General features: G+C 44.8%; 1 protein-coding gene across 2 annotated transcripts; it reads left to right on the forward strand.

Annotated features, from left to right (window-relative positions):
- The first annotated feature begins 644 nt into the window (after positions 1–644).
- POPDC2 (popeye domain containing 2) lies at positions 645–19,493 on the forward strand. Of its 2 annotated transcripts, none has more exon segments than NM_001194472.3 (4): positions 645–1,308; positions 6,530–6,638; positions 12,199–12,607; positions 18,985–19,493. In NM_001194472.3, coding segments are annotated over 4 exon segments (1,095 nt in total). In that variant the 5' UTR covers positions 645–817; the 3' UTR covers positions 19,071–19,493.
- The last annotated feature ends 2,316 nt before the right edge of the window (positions 19,494–21,809 follow it).

Raw genomic sequence — 21,809 nt, forward strand, 5'->3', positions numbered from 1 at the left:
TCTGATAATAGTCCCACACTTTCCTACTCTGATGTGTCCTCACTCAGGAGCACTGTCTGGCTCTCCCCACAGGGAGCTGGGGACAGTTTCCTACCTGAAGCGTTGAGGTGAATTCTGTGCTCACTTTTCCTTTCTCTCTCCTTGTCTGCCTCTCTCACCCTGAGGTCTTATCTGGTCCTCTGGGAGGTATGTTAAGTGCTCTGCCAGGCTGTCTGTGCCTGGCCTGTTTTTTCTCACTGCCAGTACCTCTTGGATTCCAATTCCAAACATGGTATCCATCTGGGGTCACCCTTTCTTCCGGTGCCAAGAGAGAACACATTCCAAATGGAACACAAGTGTGCCTCCCATGCTGGCTCTCCTCATTCTGCTTGGGAAAAACAGAGAGCAGGATGTGGCCGCGTCATCCCACACTGCTGGGCTTTTCGGTCATGTAGCGCTACTTTCCCTTGGGACTATTTAGGTTTTTCTGCTAAGAACCAAATTTGAAGACTGTCCCAAGAAACATGGAACCAAGGAAGTTTGCCAGAGCTCTGCAGGGAGAGCCAGAGCCTTGCTGAGGCGGGGGTGGGGGGGGCGGGGAGGGGGAGAGGTTGGGGGAGGAGAGAGAGAGAGAGAGAGATTTTTAAATTCTCCATGAAGTATACTATGTTCCATCACTCCTTCGCAAAGCCACTGGAAGCATTCCTTCCAGGAAAGGTGGAGTTGGTGGCAAGAAGCTGGAGGTGAGAAGAACCCTGAACGAACGGATTCATTCATTTTCTGAATTTCCTATGTGAGGACGTATTAGAGCCCAGTGAGGCTTTGAGAGGCCCCAAAGATGAGCGCCAACAGCAGCAGAGCGGGCCAGCTTCTCTCGCAGGCTTCAGCGTGCGTTAGCTGGAAGCAGGATGTGGAAGGGGCTGTCTACCATTTAGCCAACTGCCTCTTACTCCTGGGCTTCATGGGGGGCAGTGGGGTGTATGGATGCTTCTATTTTTTTGGCTGCCTGAGTGCAGGTTACCTGTGCTGTGTGCTGTGGGGCTGGTTCAGTGCCTGTGGCCTGGACATTGTTCTTTGGAGCTTCCTGCTAGTTGTGGTCTGCCTGCTCCAGCTGGCACACCTGGTATACCGCCTGCGTGAGGACACCCTTGCTGAGGAGTTTGACCTCCTCTACAAGACGCTGTGCCTGCCCCTGCAGGTGCCCCTACAGACATACAAGGAGATTGTTCACTGCTGCGAGAAGCAGGTCTTAACTCTGGCCACTGAACAGACCTATGCCGTGGAGGGTGAGACACCCATCAACCGCCTGTCCCTGCTGCTCTCTGGCCGGTAAGCTACTCTGTCCATTGCCCAGAATTTCTTTCCCCCGCCCACACTTCTCATTTCCTAGTGTGTCCCTTTCCATTTCATGTCCCATTCCATTGAGGGAAGGATGTGACAAGTCAAACAAACCAAAATAGATTTTTCTAAGAGTGGGGTTGCTTCCTCTTTCTTGGCATTTTCCAAGAAGAAACCAGTTGGTGAGGCATCTTGGTTGGCAAGAATGGTTGTGTGTGCCCTTGCTGCTGGAAGGTGTGCAGCGTGTGTGTCTTGCGCCTGGGCCTTAAAGAACCCCTCTACCACCACCACACACATATCAGTGTGTCATGCCTAAGCTGCAGCAGTATCTCTGTAAGCTTTGAAAAACTAACATTTCAGTAAGGTTAATCTGTTCCTTATTCAAATTCAACATTTGCTAAGTACCAACTATATTCAGGGAACAATGCTAGAAATGGGAGATCAGGGAAGGGGGGTGGTTCTCATAATCCCTGTTCCCTGCCAAGGCATCGAGGAAACAGCCCCACTTGTGTTTGGGGTACCTGTATGCAGCCAGGTAGGGAGAGTGAATACCCCTTGCCCACCTTTCCATTTCCAGTTGTTCTATTGAGGCTCTTGCAAACTAAGAAGTCAAGTACAGTACTGTTAATCTGAGGGCCTAACAATGGGAGAAGAGAAGTGATGCTTATGCTGATCTCATTAAGGCTTGTGTGGAAGCACCGCCTCTTTTGGAGAAGGCTGACAGTCGGATATGGGCAGAGTTGGTCTTAGTCAGGATCAGTGTATGCCCAGTCAACCTGGATGTGAATGTTGGGCACGGATATCTTCTGAGAAAATATCACGGGGCTCTGTGCTACACACTTAGTAGGTAATTGTGGATTTTTTTGATACTGCCCTAGTGGCTCTTGAGCCCCACAACCCCCACTCCACCAGCTTTCTTGAGACCAGGAGAATGTGGTAGAAAAGGTAAGATGGCAATTAGAAGGCTCCAATTCCAAGAAAAAACAAATCGAATCCAGATAATACTGCCAACCACACAATGGGGGAAAAACGTTTGACAATGATGCTAATTGTACTACAACTACCACTAATAGTAATAATACACGTTTATGTATTCATTTATAGAACCTGAAATATCATGTATATATGTTTTGATTTTGTTTGAACTCAGAGGTCCTGGGTTGAATGAACTATGAGGGGAGACATTTTGTGGGGGTACATTTCATTTCATTTATTGGTGAACTGATAGTGTAAACCAATGTGATTATTTCTAAACAAATATAAGTGTAAATACAAATACATATAACTATTGCCAAAATGTTTGCACCTAGAGTTCCATGCTTAAAGATAATTTAGGGAACTTGCTCATTCATGAGACCCATGACGTTGTAACTCGTCTGTTCAAAGGAGGAAATTGAGACCAGCAGAAGTGCTTCCTCCAGTGTAGGGTGCTTATTTGCTGGAAGCATGTAGGGTTACTGTAGAGTTCAGGTAGGACAGATTTACTGTGGACTTGTATAAGATCACTTCCCAGTGAAGGGGAGAGGGGGGCTTGCCCTTGGTGTAGCTTTTCCTCGTATACTTAGCATCAAAAGGCCGAGTCAGAAATTAGACAATTTTGATTTTTTTTCTTGCCTTTCAAGGTTTGGAGTAAGAGTTTTGTTATCTTTCAATGTCACCCTGTCTCAGCTTTGCTGAGCTGGACATAGGGGAAAAGGCTTCTAGTCTATGACTGGGCTCTAGTTTTAAAGGAGAATCGCTGAACCCTGGGCTGGTTGCAGTAAGGGAGCAAACATCTCAAAGCAGCAGACAAGAACTTTGTGCCAGGAGGTGGGGACTCTTGTGCAGACTTCCCAATCTCACATGCACACTGTTCTCTAGAGTCCTTCACTCAAACTTCAGAAGTCATTTTGTTTTATTTTAATAAAGGAAACCAATCTAAACCAATCTCTTTCAAAACTCAAGAGAGGCAAAGTGACTTCCTCAAAGTCTGTCTCCCTGTTAAGCAGAGCTTAACTTAGACAGTTTCTCTCATATAAAATTCAAAACACAAACTTCCATATATACAACCCCCTGAGCAGGCAACTAACTATCTAAGCTATTCATATAGGAGAAGATCATCCATCATCCAGTAGATCAAGAAGGAAGAAGAGACAGATGATAAAGGGCACAGCATTCCAATTAAAATGGCTTCAGCGAGCCATGAAGACCATTAGACACTATCTACACTCTATAGTCATCACTCTTTGGTGGCTTGCCTGGGTGGCTGAAATTGCCTAAGGATCTGACAGGTGCTGCAGCAGCACCATTCTCTTCTGCTGTCTTCCTTTCCTAGGGAAGCTTTTCACTGAGGTTTTGATCCCCTTTTATTGTGACACAAGTGTGTTTGTTCCTTGGTTTCCTTTGTTGATTTATTCATCCTTCCTTTCTTGTTTCCTTCTTTCCTTGTTTTCCCCCTTCCATACATATTTATTCAGAGTGTTCCTGTCTTCCAGTTTTAGGTTGTCAGATAATAAGTGCAATCGTTTTTTAATTGGTCATGATCTTTGGTAATTTGTACACACGCATATATACCTAGGCATTCATTAAAAGGAAGGCTCAGGAGTGCTGATATCCCTTTGGCCAGGACTTATCACATGCCTATGCCTAGCAGTCAGGGAAGTAGAGAAATGTTGATTTTTGCTCTGCAGTCATGTGTCCAGTTAAAATCTAGCACCATTAAGGAAGAGAAGAAAGCAGCTACTGGAGAACAGACTGCCACACTGGATTTCCCAGGTCTTTGTTCATCCCCATGTTTATCTGCTTCTCAATACCCTTTGCATCCCTCAAAATTCAGTTCAACTGTCATCTCCTTCAAGAAGTCTGCTGCCCAAAGAGAACCAATCTCTCTCCCTCCTTTGTTACTGTTCCACAATAGCACCTATCACATTGACTTACAGTCAGTTATTTATGTGCCTGTGACTTCCACTAAATTGTGAGATCCTCAAAGACAAAGACCTGATTGTATCCATCTCTGCATTCCCAGATCTCCAGGAACATGGGAGATGCTCCATGAATGTCTGTTTAGCCAATAAATCTCCAGAAATAATGGAGGGATATCTCCACCAAATGAACAAGGTGTACCTTAGAGATCTTTTTCATCTTCCCCCTTTGCCTAATAGAGGCACCCCATTGTCTGATATAACTCACTTTAGAAGAGAGGTTAAAGATGGAACTCTTAAGTTTTCTGGGCAGTGGTTGAGAGGGAAGGATAAAGCCCATACTGGATTCTAATCTTTTTCCAGATGTGGCATCACATCTGAAATACATTCCCTGTCCTCAGGCATCGTCATACAGCCACAAGCGTACAAAGGCAGCAAGCAGCAATAGTAAGGCTCCTAACCCCTTAAGTTGTGAAACCAAGCCTGGGGTCATGGGCCAGTCAAGAGCAATTGTTTAACCTGATGGTAGTGTGGAATAAGAATATTCATAAAATTAAAGTGAATATATTAATTAGGATTTCTGGCTGCAGACAGAAACCCACTCTAGCCAGCAGAAGGGTGTGGGGGGTGGAAAGGTCTTTATTTAAAAAGATACAAGGATTTCTCATGAAACTCAAGGAAAGACATGCACCTGAGCCTCAGGTAGTACTAGAAACAAGAACGTGTCCTACTAGGACATTTTATGTGATTTCAAGTCTATTTTCTCTATAGCCAGTTGGGACCCATGCTCTTCAAAGTCTGAGTTATGTGTCAAAAAAAAATTTTTTTTAGTTCCTTCAGGGAGGAGTATGTTAGTTTTGTTAATGTCTGATAATTGTCCCCATCCAAGGCATGATTTACATTCAATTCCATTTCCAAATTCGCAGGGAAGGAGTTTGATTGGCTCAGCTTGAGTTAGGTGTTCACCCTAGGACCATCAACTGGATAGGGTGCGTAGGATCTCATTGTCTAAAGAAACAAGCTATTATTGTCCCCTGTGGTTAGAGAGGTCAGGGAAGGGGTCATGCTGGGAGAGTCCACTACCATCTACCCAAAGCTCTAGTAATAGGGTGGCAACACAGTGTTGTGCCAAGAACATAGAATTTTGGTTCTGCCACTTGATCGCTATGTAAACTTAAGCTCGCCACTCAACCCTTCTGAGCACCAGTTTCCTTAGCTATAAAATACAGAAAAGAACAATCTACCTTGAGGTGTTGTGAACATTATATAAGAGAACACTGGTAAAGTGTCTAGCAGAGTCTGGCATATACTAGACTTGCCACTTCCTTCAACGTCTACAAAGTGGTTAAATGTAAGCATGGATCTTCATGTAGCTAATGGGAAGGAAGAAAGGAGAATCTGTGGGGCAGTGGCATCCAACAGAGCTTCTGTGATGACGGAAATGTTCTAGATCTGTGTTGTACAACATGGTAGTCACAGGCCATATGTGGCTGTTGAGCACCTATAATGTAATTAGGTAAGGAACTGAATTTTTAATTTTATTTAATTTTAATTAGTGTAAATGTAAACTTAAATAGGCAGCAGTGTTCTTTTCTCTTTTTTTGAGACAGAATTTTGCTCTTTTGCCCAGGCTGGAGTGCAGTGGTGTGATCTCGGCTCACTGCCACCTCTGCCCCCGAGTTCAAGTGATTCTCCTGCCTCAGCCTCCTAAGTAGCTGGGATTGCAGACACTCACCACCATGCCTGGCTAATTTTTGTACTTTTAGTAGAGATGGGGTTTCACCATCTTGGCCAGGCTGGTCTCGAACTCCTGACCTCAGGTGATCCACCTGCCTCGGCCTCCCAAAGTGCTGGGATTACAGGTGTGAGCCACTACACCGGGCCAGCAGCAGAGTTCTTGAGCAGTAGTTTCCATCCTGGCTACACATTAGAATCACTGGGGAGATGTAAATACTAGTAATATCCAGATCCTACCTAGAGAGATTCTTGTTTCATTGCTCTGGGATAAGGCCCAAGCCTAGGTGCTTTTTTAAAAGCTTCCCTGGGGCTTCTACTCTGCAGCCTGAGATTGAGAACCACCAGTAAGGAGAAGGAGGAGGAAAATGGGGGTTCAGGAAGTCTCAATGGGTTCCATTTCTGAACTATTTGCATGCAGTAACTAGGCTGGCTAGTCTAGCTTTGGGTTTTGCCATGCTTTAGGCAAAGTATTTCTACAGGAAGATTCGTGTTAATCAGCGACACCTAACTTCAGAATAGATGACTTGGAGAGCCATTTTCCTTTTCCCACATGATCTCTTCTCTTCCCTTGCCAGGGTTCGTGTGAGCCAGGACGGGCAGTTTCTGCACTACATCTTTCCATACCAGTTCATGGACTCTCCTGAGTGGGAATCACTACAGCCTTCTGAGGAGGGGGTGTTCCAGGTAACAGGGAGCCCCGTGGCAGCACCGCCTCACCCCGTCCCACTGTAGCCTAGCAGTATCCGTGCCTCCATGTTTCCCCTCTCACATCTGCCCTTTGCACCACTGCCAGTGTAAAGCTACAGGCCGGGGCACTCTTCCTCTGTGAAAAGAGTTCCTGGGCTCCTAGCCAAGGTGAGGCAGGGTAGGAAGATACTGGCCCCTGGGTAGACCATGTTACTTGAATGCTTAAACTCTTCTGGAAGACTCTAGTGCCACAAGATAAAAACCCACACTCCTTACAGGGTAACTTAACCCTTTTAGTGCTCTCTAGCCACATTCCCAGCTCTCCCTCCTTCATATTTTTTGCTCATACTAGCCATGCTGAACCACTAGTCCTTACCTAAACACACCACATTGTTTTGCAGCTCTGTGCCTTGGCCCCTACTCTCCCCTCTGAAATGCATTTCCCTTTCTAGATGAGACCACGGCACCTCACTTCTTCTGTGAAAACTGCCCGAATTGACCTCACCAACATCCACCCCACAGCCTAGTGCTCCGGTGTGCCTGTTCTAGTCCTTTTACTTATGCTAACTGGTGCACATCTTGCTCTCTGTTCTAATAATCTGGTCTCCTTTCTGTCTTCTGTACCGTGAACTCCTTGAAGTAAAAATCTAGGCTTTTCCTTCTCTGTTCCCAGACTCTAAAGGAAAGTACCTGGAGCACAGCAGCTGTTCAGTAAAGAATTGCTGGCTGGGCGTGGTGGCTCACACCTGTAATCCCAGCACTTTGGGAGGCTGAGACGGGAGGATCACGAGGTCAGGAGATCGAGACCATCCTGGCTAACACAATAAAACCCCATCTCTACTAAAAATACAAAAAAATAGCTGGGCGTGGTGGTGGGTGCCTGTAGTCCCAGCTACTCGGGAGGCTGAGGCAGGAGAATGGCGTGAACCCGGGAGGCGGAGCTTGCAGTGAGCTGAGATTTCACCACTGCACTCCAACCTGGGTGACAGAACAAGACTCTGTCTCAAAAAAAAAAAAAAATTGCTGAACTGGTTTGCCACTGGGCAGCTGATGTCCCAGAGGACTCCATGGGGCATTCACATACATGCTTCAATGCAGGTGCCTGGCTGCCTGGCCCCTACTCTTCTTATCTCTGCCAATCCCTCAGGCTTTGGTCAGTTTCTCTTTAGCTCTCACTTATTGAATGGCTAGCATGTGGCAGGCACTACATATCATATTGCCTCATTGGTTCTCACAACAACTCTATGGGTTGAATATGATTATTACCCCATTTAACAACTGAGGAAACTAATGCCCAAAAACATCAAGTAATTTGCCCAGGGTCTTCAGCTAGAAAGTGACAAAGCCAAGTTGCCTGGATCTACCATTTCTGTTCTTTATTAAAATGGGAGGGTCACCAGAGGAGTGCTGTTTACACACACACACACACACACACGCACACGCATGCACACACATGCACACACACTCACTCACCCCTTTAAGGACTCCCCTGCCTGGATAGTTTGCTGGAACTGGAAACACTGGGTTCCATGTGTCTCCTACTACTTTTATCAGGGAGTCCCTCAAACCAACATATGAGCCAACCCCGGAACAGACACACACAGGCATTGCTACCTGGCAGGGCCTGCTTCCGCCCCAACCCTGACACTTAGCTCTGTGATAATAATGGAGCCTGAGAGGCAGTCCTGATCCCACTGCCAGGGCACACAGCCGCAGATCCACTTCCATCATGTTCCTCCCTGACCTCCCTCCACACACCCTCTCTAACTAGCCCAGAAACCTTCTTCAGGAACTCTCTCAGGCACATGAGAACCTCTAGGAGGGCTGAGTCAGGACCTGAGCCAGCTGGACCGGGGCTCTTTCTGACACTGACACAGAGGAACAGGTGGTAGGTAAGCCGGGTGTCCTCCCCTAAGTTACGCTCAAGAGGAAGGGCTGTAACCCCACATGGCCTCTCAGCCTGGAATGTAGGTGCGGTCATATTCCTCCCATTTATATTTTTAGTGTGCACCTCCTTTGGGAGCAATGAGAGCCACACATTTGCTATTGGCTGTGTAAAGTCCCATTTCCTCTTTGCAAATGTCAAGTGTTATCTTAAGTTAGAGTTCATCCTGTCCTTGCCTTTTGCAATTACATAGTCTTTGTTGACAGAGCAATCCACAGTGACAGCCTAAATTACAATTCACATTGTACTTAATACAAATCAATCAGCATTCCACCACACCTCTCAACAATTCAATTAAGTCAGAATGCATTGTGTGTTCAGCACTGTGACACTCATTAGTCACCGAGAACACAGCACAGGAGGGATCACACAGACATCATCACTGTTTTTCTAATTTGCATCCTATCTTACTGGACTTAAGTCCTATTTACATAGGTTATCTCATTTACTTCATTCAACCATCCTGGCCAACATGGTGAAACCTCATCTCTACTAAAAATACAAAAATCAGCCAGGCACAGTGGCAGGTGCCTATAATCCCAGCTACTTGAGAGGCTGAGGCAGGAGAATTGCTTGAACCCAGGAACTGGAGATTGCAGTGAGCCGAGATCACGCCACTGTATTCCAGCCTGGGTGACAGAGCAAGACTTCGTCTCCGGTGGGGAGAGGAAGGGAGGAAAGTGACATTAGGTTGTTTTGCAATATACAACATTGGCTGTCTTCCCTTGATTCGTTTATTCACTTCAGTTATATTTATTGAAAACTTAGTATGTACCAGGCACTGTTAAAAGGGCTTGAAATATATCAGTGAACAGAACAGATGAAGGTCCCTCCCCTCATGAAATTTACATTCTCATAAGGGAGTCAAAAAGCCATAGGCATAATGAATAAGTAAATTATATAATATGTTAGAGGACAATAACTGCTAGTTAAAAAAAAAGAAACCCTAGAGTAGTATAAGGGAGATATGATTGCGATTTTAAATAGGGTGGTCATGGAAATCCTTGTTAAGCAGGTAACATTTGAGCAAAAACCTGAGAGAGGTGACAGGTGAGGTCTGTGAATATCTGGGAAAAGCATATCAGACAGAGGAAAGAGCCAGTGCAAAGGCCCTGAGGTGGGGCCAGTGGTGTTTGACTCACAGAAAGGAGGACAGTGGACCTGGAGTGGAGAGAGGAAGGGGAGGGAATAGCAGGAGAGAAAGTTGGAGAGGTGACGAGGTAGCAAGATTATGTAGGGCCATAGCATATATTGTCTAGATACAGCCAAAAGGATTTTCTAAAGGGTTGGATATAGTATGTGAGAGAAAGAGAAGATCAAGGAAGACTCTAAGGCTTTTGGCCTGAGCAACTGGACAGGTGATGCTGCTGTCATCTGAGATAAAGAAAGCTACAGGTACAGCTGCTTTCAGGGGACTAGGAAGTTCAGTGTTTGATGATCTGTGGACATTTGGATGGAGATGTTACATAGGCAACTGGATATTTAAGTCTGGAATTCAGGAATGAGATCTGGACCTGAGATATAAATTTGGGAGTTGGTTGTATACAGATGATATTTAAAGCCATTGGATAGGATGAGCTCACCAAGTGAGTGAGTGTGGATGGAAGAGGGAATAGTTCAAGAGGGGAGTCCTGGGATACTTTAGTGGTAAGGAGTTGGAGAGAAAAGGAGAAAGCAGCAAAGGAACTTGAAAAGGAACAATCATGAGATTGGACCAGGAGTGTATGGCATCCTGGCAACCAAGAAAAGAAGGTGTATTAAAGAGGAGGGGGAAATTGATGGATGCCATGAAAAGTGACCATCAGACTCAGCAGCTTAGAGGTCATTGGTGACCTTAACAGGAACAGTCTTTGTGGACTGCTAGGGACAAAGTCTTATCGGTTTAAGAGAGTGAGAAGAGAGGAATTGGAGACAGTAAGTATAAACAGGTTATTTTTTCTTTATGAGCTTTGCTAAAAAGGGAAGCAAATCAGTGGAGTGATAGCTAGTCAGGGAAATGAGGTCAAGAAAAAGAATTTTTATTTGTACAATTTTGTTTTATTTTAAGATGGAAGAAGTAACAGCATATTTCTCAGAAGGTTCACAGTCTTTGTGTTGACTTTAAGGACATTATTTACATTCAGCTTAGCTCTTGCTCAAACACACCTGCTTCATATTTGGTACTCATTTCTTGTTTGGGAATTGTTCATAAGTACATCTAAGGTATAGGCTATGGCAGATTGTGACAACTATTTGCTGAACTATTAGTCATGGACAGATTGTATTATTTTCAGAATTATTTCTCACGAGGCAAGAGAGATTAAGTAATTTATCTGACATCATACAACTGATAGAGGTAAAGTTGAAACATGAAACCACTTCTGGCCTTGATAACGTAGTTTACATCCTGATTGCAGTGCTAACAATTAGTGGGGAAAAGTTGAGAGGAGGAAATGAATAAAGGATGTGGGGGAGGGGTATAGCAGAAAGGAAGGAAGAGGAGGTTAGTGGGAGATCTGGTAGGCAATGCAGGAATGAAAAGGATTATATATAATCTCTAATAAAGAATGTTTGGAAAGCTACCCTACCTTCAATTTGACAATTCATATAAACTACTTAACACAATGCCTGGCACCTCTTGACAAATGTTAGCTGCTAACATCATTATCATCATTTCCACTGTCTCTATCCACAAAAATACATCATGAACTCTGCCAGCCCAAAGTATTAGGGTCAATTAGATTATTAAAAATTGTGTGATTCTGCACCCTTTTCCTGCACTGTCCTAATCATGTTTCCATTTTAACCCCAGCTTTACCACTCATCATTATTGTAACAAGGATTTATCACGCATCTGCTGCATGCCAGGCACACGTTATTGTTTATTTCCCATGCAAACGTAATTTAGCTTTGCATCATGGGCACATAGTGAGTGCTCAGAAATTCCTAGAGGAATAAACAAATGGAGAATGGGGTGCCCTTTGATTTTCTGTCCTTTAGAGTTTGTCTTCCTCTACGCCCTTTTTTCTGATTTCAGTCATCAGATCCTTTTGGTTACTTGAAGTGGCCAAGTTAAGAGCAATTTCATGGACCCAAATCCCAGGCCCATGCTTCATCCACATGATGTAGCTTGGCATACCTCATCAGAAGCTTTTTCTCAAACCGAACTTTCTAGCTCTTTTTGTGTCCCTACCCCAATATTTTATCCTTCCTCAGTCTTAACATGAATAGTTGTCAGCATTTCAACCACTCTTCAGAGCACCAGAAGGCCCTTTCTTTCTCTATCTCAAAATCATAAGACTCAGAACCTTCTGCAGTCACTAGTACCATTAGCCATGGAACCAAAGAATTGGAGCTGAGGAAAATGGGTGAGGAACCTGAGGCTCCAGGAAGTGATGGGTGAGTGAGTGAATGGCTGATCCCAGGGCTCCTGATACTAGACACCCCCATATCAGTGCACACAAGTGAAAGTCATCTACTAGACCTCCTTCAGGCAAGGTCATAGAGGGGTACTCCCACACAGCTTCTTCAGTACAAGTACAGCTGTTTTCCATGTGACTGTATGGTCTCTGCGCTCAGCATGGACACATTTTCTAGTTTAAACCTTTACTGTCTGCTTCTGACCCCTCTCAGGTCACTCTGACTGCTGAGACCTCATGTAGCTACATTTCCTGGCCCCGGAAAAGTCTCCACCTTCTTCTGACCAAAGAGCGATACATCTCCTGCCTCTTCTCGGCTCTGCTGGGTTATGACATCTCAGAGAAGCTCTACACTCTCAATGACAAGCTCTTTGCTAAGTTTGGGCTGCGCTTTGACATCCGCCTTCCCAGCCTCTACCATGTCCTGGGTCCCACTGCTGCAGATGCAGGACCAGAGTCCGAGAAGGGTGATGAGGAAGCCTGTGAGCCAGCTGCGTCCCCTCCTCAGGCCACGCCAACCTCTCTCCAGCAAACACCTCCTTGTTCTCCCCCTCCAGCTGCCACCAACTTTCCTGCACCTCCTTCCCGGGCCAGGTTGTCCAGGCCAGACAGCGGCATCCTGGGTGAGGACTCCACCAGTCTGGTGCTGGAGGATTTTGAGGAGGTGTCAGGATCAGAATCATTTATGGATTATAGGAGTGATGGGGAGTACATGAGGTGAAGGGAGAACTAACATGGGCACAGCCACCGGCTCAGGATCCTATGTAAGTACTCAAAAGGCAGCTGCCGCACATTCCTGTCAACGGCTGGCCTTAACTCAGCTTATTAGGGCAAAAAAAAAAAAAAAAAAAAAATCATTTGTGGAACATCTCCTCTTAGAGGACTCACAGAAAGTGGCATTAACCCAACTTTGCAGATAGCAACTCACTCCGGGTGCATGCAAGGCATGAAGGGATTTTAAAAACTCATTCATTATTAACTGTGATTGCATTTTGGAAAGTGGGCTGGTTGATATGTTGAGCCAGGAAGGTAGATTGCTAAGCATTTTTGCAAGTTTGTTCTAATAGCTGAGGCCACAGCTGGAGTTAAAGGGGCTTTTATTTGTGGCATGCATTTTAAAAGAAAAAGAATGTGGCAGGGTTCTAATTCCGATTGCTTGTCTTTCCTGGTATAGAGCCCGTCCTGGAAAGCAGTTGTTATTTAGCCTAGACTGGGCAGGCATCTCTATTAAAATTGCATATTTTAAAGAGAATTGTGATTATGGGCTAATAGCTCGGGGAGGAAAATGTCCTCATCTTGCTTTCCTCTCACCCAGTGAAGAATGTGTTTGTTGATCACACAGACAGAGGACTCGATACTGCTATGAATAAATGTTACTATGATCAGATAGGTATATGGCAGCCTGGCTTTCCCATCACCCACACCTGTGGGAGGTAGGATGTGTATAAATCCTGGAGGGCCTCACGGTGCGTGCAGGATTTCCCTCACAGAATTTCCCTCCCCAGAGAGTCCACAAGAAAGTCTGTGCCCAGTGGTTCTGGGAAATTGCTCTTGTGTTCCCCCGGCCCCCTCACAATGCTGTGACGTTTTTTTCTGTAACTCCACCCAACCATGATGTAGGCCTGAATTTCCTGAGGAAAATCCCATTGTTCCAATTTGGAAGGCGCTTCCCACTGTTCTTTAGAAAGTACCAATAAATTACCTGAGAAATTAGCCCAGTGAGGAAGGTCTCCAGAGTACATGAAATGAATGAATGAATGTTTGTCTCTTCTGAAAAACAGGTTATATAAACGATGAAAGAGGGCCTGGAGGTGACTGATGAAAGGTTAGAGATTTGGTTTTGTAGATATGGAATTTACAATCTCCTGTGTTACCAGCATCCTTAGAACCATAGTTCAGCTGATTCTGAGGTAATTCCAAGGATCAGTCTAACATTCCAGATCACTTTGTTGAGTTCCTCCAAGTGTGTATTGGCCACTCTGATCACTCCTTTCCCACTGCGCAGCTGTTCGCCTTCCTACTCATTCATCCTGCACCCACGCATGCTCCTTATGACCTGTGGATCCCTCTTGGTCCAACTTGCCCATCCACCTATACACTCTCTCTTGGACTCACAGCAGCTCTGTTTTCTCATGTTGTTCTTCCTGGTTTTCTTCTCTTTCCTTGGTTCTATTTTTCTCTTCTTTCTTCTCCAATTTCTTCTTAGTCCTTGATTCCTTGATTGTCTCCATTTGCTGTTTTTGTTTTTTTTTTTTTTCCTTTCCTTTCTTGAGACAGGGTCTCACTCTGTTACTCAGGATGAAGTGCAGTGGCACGATGTCAGCTCACTGCAGCCTCTACCTCCAAAAGTTCAAGTGATCCTCCCACCTCAGCCTCCCAAGTAACAGGGATTACAGGCACATGTCACTGTGCCTGGATAATGTTTAATTTTGAAATGTTTTTTGTAGAGACAAGGTCTCCCCATGTTGCCCAGGTTGTTCTCGAACTCCTGGGCTCAAATGATCCTCCTGCCTTGGTCTCCCAAAGTGCTAGGATTACAGGCATGAGCCAGCTTACCTGGCCAGTTTGCTGCTCTTAAGTGTCCATTTTCTTCCGTCTTCTCAGTTTATTTCTCCCTCTTCAGTTATCTCTTGTTTTCTTCCATTTTATTGTTCATATATTTATCTCTCCTATTACCTCCTTTTTTCTTTCCCACTTTTTTTGCCTTGCTCTATGTATTCTTCCTCCTAAACACCCTGTACCCCCATCTTATTAGTTTTTTAATCCTAACTCTTCCAAAGATCAGTACTTTTCCCTCTGCCTATAAAGAAAACCACGCGGCCGGGCGCGGTGGCTCAGGCCTGTAATCTCAGCACTTTGGGAGGCCGAGGCGGGCGGTTCACGAGGTCAGGAGATCAAGACCACCCTGGCTAACACGGTGAAACCCCGTCTCTACTAAAAATACAAAAAAATTAGCCGGGCGTGGTGGCGGGCGCCTATAGTCCCAGCTACTCAGGAAGCTGAGGCAGGAGAATGGCGTGAACCCAGGAGGCAGAGCTTGCAGTGAGCCGAGATCTGGCCGCTGCACTCCAGCCTGGGCAACAGAGTGAGACTCCGTCTCAAAAAAAAAAAAAGAAAAGAAAAGAAAAGAAAAAACCATTCAAGTGGTAAAATCCCCAACTTCAGGAATATTTTTCAAACATCAGGAGGCACGGTAAATGAGAAAGAGACCAGGACTGGGAATCCAAAGTCCTGGCTTCTATGTCTGGCTTTGCTACTAATCAAATACGTGACTTTTTTGCAAACCATACAACCTCTCTAAACCTTACTTTCTTCGTTTGAGCGTGTTGGACCAGCTGTCGCCAGGAACCCTCTTGGATTTATCTGAGAAGGCAAGGATAAGTTTTTCAAAGGAAGAAAAGAGGAGCAGTCAGACCGCAGTTCAGTAGACAGGAGCCCCAGGACATCTGAGTGTCTTTCAGCAAGAACTCTCTGCGGTGTTTCACTACAGTTTCTCTGCCACCCACAAGGGGTGGGTCTTGCTTCACTAGAAGTTCCCTCCATTCTGTGGCTGTGAAGAATCTATCACTTACCATGTGATTGCAGTGAAGATTCTCTCTCTCTCTCTCTCTCTCTCTCTCTCTCTCTCTCTCTCTCTCTCTCTCTCTCTCTCTCTCTCTCTCTCTCTCTCTCTTTCTTTCTTTTTTGAGACAGTCTTGCTCTGTCTCCCAGGCTGCAGCGCACTGGCGATGTAAGCTTCGCCTTCCGGGTTCACGCCATTCTCCTGCCTCAGCCTCCGGAGTAGCTGAGACTACAGGCGCCCGCCGCCACGCCCGGCTAATGTTTTTGGTATTTTTGGTAGAGACAGGGTTTCACCGTCTCCATCTCCTGACCTGGTGATCCGCCTGCCTCGGCCTCCCAAAGTGCTGGGATTACAGGCGTGAGCCTCCGCGCCCGGGCTACAGTGCAGATATTTTATGTGAGAGGAGATCACAACTCACTCCCCAAGCCCTCAACCCTTAATACATACATGCCTCTTTCCAAATTCAACCTTTTCTAAAACTCAAGATGAGAAAACTGCTGATGAGGCTCACTTTCTAAAATACCGGAATTTGCAATATGGAGAGAATAGGTTTTTCATGTTTCTTTGTTTAAGCAATAGAGAGAAAAGAAAATTATGTTGTTTACTTTTTAGGCCATAGAGGTTTTCAGAACAACTTGAAAACATGATCAAATTAGCCAAACTTCTGACAGTTTTCAATGTAGTCTGTGATAATGGGATAGTTTAGCCTCAGTTCTTTTTCTGGAATTGTGTTTTGAATGTTTGGTTTTACTTATTTACCATCAAACTTGCTGTAAGGTTATTACTGTAACTAATAGGCCTATTCCCTTATGATTGGGAGCAATTTACTGTTGTTTCTTTCACAAAGTACGGCACCATTCACTATCTATTTCCTGGCTCTTTAGTTATCAAAATTTTAAGCTCATTGCTATTCATCCCATCACAGCACTTATATGAGAGGCATGAAGCTGGCTGAATTCTTCATCATTAGGGATGACACAGTCTCATTACATTGATACCAGCGCTTGTCTCTCACACCAATCCAAATTAAGACCAACTGAAAATAGCCAAAGTTTCCTCTTGAACTCCTTGTTGAAGACACATATGTGTTTTAGTCTGGTGGTACCCAAAATTGAACAAAAAAATGGGTGCTGCTTCTCTTAACAGTCAAAATTATGCTGCAGGATAATGTATTCATGCAGGGTCTTCCAGTCAGACCCCAAATTATCACTGCCTTCACTAGAATTTTTCTGTTTAATTCTATGGCCACTCTCCACAGGAATCCATTCTGTGTCTTACTTATAGGAGATGCTCAGTGAATGAAGGATTTATCTTCTAGCAATGCAGCTCCGATGTAGGCTGTTGAGTGAAATAATGAATCCATTATCACAGACTAAATTGAAAGATGTCTGACATCTGGAGGATTTTAATTTTGTTTCACATTGTTCTGAAAACTCTGTGGCCTGGAAAGCGAAAACTGTGCTGTTTCTTTTCTCCCTATTATTTAAATAAACAAATGATGAACAGATTACAAAATGGAGGACGCTCGAGGTAAGGGAAGGAGCCCTTCGACAGGAGGATCAGGACATAGTACCAAGGGCCAGAGAAATGATTCGATAAACACTTACTATTTACCATATATTTCAGGCATGGTTCTAGGTAATCACATGATAAGTAGTTGAAAGAACTGAAAATGTTTAATCTGCAAGAAAAGGGCAAATGTAATATCTTCAAATTTTAAAAAGAATGTGAATTAGAACTTGACTTAATTTGGTGTAGTTTTTGTGGGCAGAAATTGAATGGCTGAAAGTTACAAGAAGGATTTTAGCTTAGTATTGATACTGGATTGTTCATGGGTAGTGAGAGTTACTCCTCACTGGAAGAGTTCAAGCAGGGGCCAAAAGAAATCTCAAGAGATTTTATAAGGTGATTCACGCTCTGGGGAAAGGATGCCTTGGATTATTGCTGTTAGAGTACCTTCTAACTCTAGGATTCTGTGGTTCTAAGATCTGGACTCTAGCCTGGCCATTCACCTGCCATCAAGAGCAGGTTCCTCATCTGAAGGACAGGACCAAGATGTGTCTGTCTACCTTACCGGGTTGCTGTGAGGAGCGATTGTGATAAAATACATAAAGGCAGTTTTTAAGCTGTGAAGCACTAGTTAAATGTGTAGCATATTTTAAGAGTCTGCCGGGCGCAGTGGCTCAAGCCTGTAATCCCAGCACTTTGGGAGGCCGAGACGGGCGGATCACGAGGTCAGGAGATCGAGACCATCCTGGCTAACACGGTGAAACCCCGTCTCTACTAAAAAATAATTAAAAAAAAAAAACTAGCCGGGCGAGGTGGCAGGCGCCTGTGGTCCCGGCTACTCGGGAGGCTGAGGCAGGAGAATGGCGGGAACCCGGGAGGCGGAGCTTGCAGTGAGCTGAGATCCGGCCACAGCACTCCAGCCTGGGTGACAGAGCGAGACTCCGTCTCAAAAAAATAAATAAATAAATAAAATAAAAATAAAAAAAGATTCTGTTGTATGTACAATTATTTAGCAGTCTCTCTCTCTCTTTCTCTTTCTTTTATCAGAGATAGATGATTTTCCCTCTTATTTCCCCCAGTTTGGCTTTTCAGGGAAGGTGGCAGCTGGCAGAATCCCCTGACAACAAAAGGCACAGCAAAAAGTGGAGGCCTAAAGAAAACATGTGCTAGCCCCTTAGCCTCTGAATAACGAAGTCACACCCCAGTCTGCTCTCCTTCATCTGTTTGGGAGGAGGCAGATTAGAGTCATCAGGCTCTTCCCCTCAGAAGCAGCTGTAAGGTATTTGGTAGCTGTCAGTGCTAGCAAACAGCACTTTTCTCACAGAACTACTGGAAAGAGTCCTGGCACAGAAAACTTGCTCTTGAAAGTGACACGGCCAGAACAGTGGTCTCTAGAGGGTTGTGCCACCTCTACCTGCCACAGGTTCCATTGTCAGTCAGGTAAGTTAGGAGGCAGCAGGTCCTCACCTGCCCTCTGGATCACAGCAGCCTGGGGCTGCTCCCAACTCATGTTTCCACTTCTGCCTTACAGGCCTCATTTTCCTACCCATCTTTCTGTAAAAATGAAAGTCAGGAGTCTTATGAAACTTACCATTATTCAATACAGGCTTTTGGTTTTTTTCTTTAAATTAGATAGGGTTAGGTAAGAAGTAGAGTTCTGTAGAATGTTCATAGGAAGCAACAAAAGTTGATCTCTTGATCTCTACAATAGGAGAGGATTGGGCTAGATAACTTCAAAGCTGACTTGCCCTAATATTCTAGTACGAAATGATTCAAAGGTACACCTGCCCCTCTCATGTCAGGCAGTAAGTACAGCTAAAACACTGGGAATTGATAGAGGAAAAGAAAAAAATTGAAAAGAACCCTTTGAAGTTAGACAAACGGTCCAGAGACATAGTGCTAAAATCCTCCCTCTTTTTCTTTCCACAGCTTCTAGAATTCCTCTCCAGAGCTACTCTCCAGTTATATCCAGGGGACAGGCCCCTTTGGCTCCAACCCACACGCCTGAACTTTAAGGATCATTGGACTGTCTTCTCTGTGACCGGCACAGCTCTCTTCTGTGTTCACAGAATGGCCACTGATAGGCACGCCTCTTTCCCCACCCACTGGAAGGCTCACAGGCAAGGTGAGAGAGGACACAGAAGGTGCCAACACTGTCGCTATAGTAAGGACCTTGAGTGACTTTGAGAAATTCACCCTCGCAAGCCTTCCTTCAGGAGCAGGCATTGGAAGTGCAGAGGCGCAGATTCCATTCTTTACCAGCTGCAGAATCTTGGGCAAGTTGCACGGCCTCTGTGAGCCTCATCGGTAAACAGTGGGGGTAATGAAACCCACCTCACAGGGTTGTTGTGAGGATCCGATGAGTTGATTTAGGTAAGCACCTAGCACATGGCGTGGCACCAAGTAAGCACTCAATAAATCACTCAATTCCTTTCCCTATGTTGTTTCTTTGCATTGTCTGAAAGGATCAGTGGAGTCAAAGATCCAGCTTTTCACTGGTGATTATTTTTTATTTTTCAATTAAGATTTAAATTTATGGAAGTCGAAATTTAAAAACCTCGTTTTCCCTTAGACTGTGACATTTAACTTATATCTCTTTTTCTATTGATGAACCTAGTATTAAACAATAGTTTTTAGAGGAACTTCTACAAACTTAGTTTATTAGGTTTTCTTAAACATCTTAAAGTAGATTTATAAATTTAATATATTCTATTTTCCTTTTTCTTTAAACACTTCAACAATATTTCAGTTATCTATTGCTGTGTAATATCAATCCCTAAAATAGTGACTTAAAATAGTCCTAATAATTTGTTGTGCCCATGAGTGTGGGGCCTGACTGGGCTCAGCTAGGCGGTTCCCACTCAGGGTTTCTCATGTTGTTTCAGTCAGATAGTGGTTCAGTCTAGAATCATCGCTAAGGCTTCTTCACTCACCTGTCTGGGAAGACTCAAACAGCTGAGAGCTGAAACAGCTGGGAATCCTTGGACATCTCTCCCTCTCAGTAGCTTTTTCGTTTTTGTTGCTGTGTACTCTTTGTATCACTATACCACAATTTATTTATCCAATCTACAATTGATGGGCATTTGGATAGTTTCCAGCTTGGGGCAATTACAAATAGTGCTGCTATGAACATTCTTGTACATGTCTTTCGGTATACATATGTATACATATCTTGGATATATACCTAGGAATGGAATTACTCAGGCATTGGGTAACCCCAGAGGGCTGTTGTGGAGAGTAACCAAAGCAATAAACAAATAACAAAAAAGTACACTGGGCCAGGTGCAGTGGCTCACACCTATAGTCCCAGCACTTTGGGAGACCGAGGCAGGTGGCTCACTTGAGGTCAGGAGTTCAAGACCAGCCTGACCAACACGGTGAAACCCCGTCTGTACTAAAAAAATACAAAAGGTAGCTGGGCGCGGCGGCAGGCACCTATAATCCCAGTTACTCGGGAGGCTGAGGCAGGAGAATTGCTTGAATAAGCTGAGAGGCAGAGGTTGCAGTGAGCCAAGATTTGCACCATTGCACTCCAGCCTGGGCAACAGAGCAAGACTCCATTTCAAAAAAAAAAGTACACTGTACACTGTAAATTGAGAGTCAACATAACCTGGATGTGGTGCCACTGCCCAACCTGGAGGATCACCAAGGCAGGGCTGTCATTACACACCTATGGCATATAGCAGTGGTTTCTCAAGATGAGGACCTCTTTAATCCCTTTTCTCCGCCAAAGAATCAGACCTTACATTGTCGAAGCTGTGCTTTTATTATCTAATGGTGTATGTAAGGCAAAAGACATTTGGATTTCAGTAGGATTTTTAGATAAATTTACAGGTTTTAAAAATTCGCCACAACAGTCTCTTTATATATTTGAAAAATAGCATTACATATATGTATAAAGCAAAAACCCGTGAGAGACCATGGGGAGAAGAATTGCCTGGAGGGGGAAACTAAGTCCATCTCCAATGTTCAGTACCTCTTCTCTTTCTGTTTTTCTTTTTTTGAGACAGAGTCTCGCTCTGTTGCCCAGGCTGGAGTGCAGTGGCACAATCTTGGCTCACTACAAGCTCTGCCTCCTGGGTTCACGCCATTCTCCTGCCTCAGCCTCCTGAGTAGCTGGGACTACGGGCACCCGCCACCACATCTGGCTAATTTTTTGTATTTTTAGTAGAGACGGGGTTTCACTGTGTTAGCCAGGATGGTCTTAATCTCCTGACCTCGTGATCCGCCCGCCTCGGCCTCCCGAAGTGCTGGGATTACAGGCATGAGCCACCGCGCCTGGCCGCACCTCTTCTCTTTCTATTTTTGACACCCTGTAGACACCCATACAAATCTTGAGGTAGAAGTGAAAACAATACTGTCAGCAGTTTTACGTCTGTCGTTGTCTTTGATTTCATGCACTGACATGTGCCTCCTACTCGGAAATTTATCTGGTGATTATACTTTATTTCACTGTGGTTCACTTCTGTGATATCATCCTTCCTGAAAGTGTCTTCACCCAGCACATGATCACCAACTGTCACATGATTGCGTCACTGCCACAGGGGAGCCCAGGACACAGCACAGAAATCAGCTTAGTCCAGCCTGTAAACTGAGCCTTTGCTTAATAGCCTGGAATTGCCCTCCACCCCTCAGCCCTCAGACTTGAAATCCTATTCACCCCTCAAACCTAATACACATGTCCTCTCCCTATGCACACTCTCCTGGCCTTCACCTCGCCCTCAGCATTGACCAATCCCCTTCAGGACTCGCAG

This window comes from Macaca mulatta, chromosome 2 (genome assembly GCF_049350105.2).
Source record: "Macaca mulatta isolate MMU2019108-1 chromosome 2, T2T-MMU8v2.0, whole genome shotgun sequence".
Lineage (NCBI taxonomy): Eukaryota > Metazoa > Chordata > Mammalia > Primates > Cercopithecidae > Macaca > Macaca mulatta.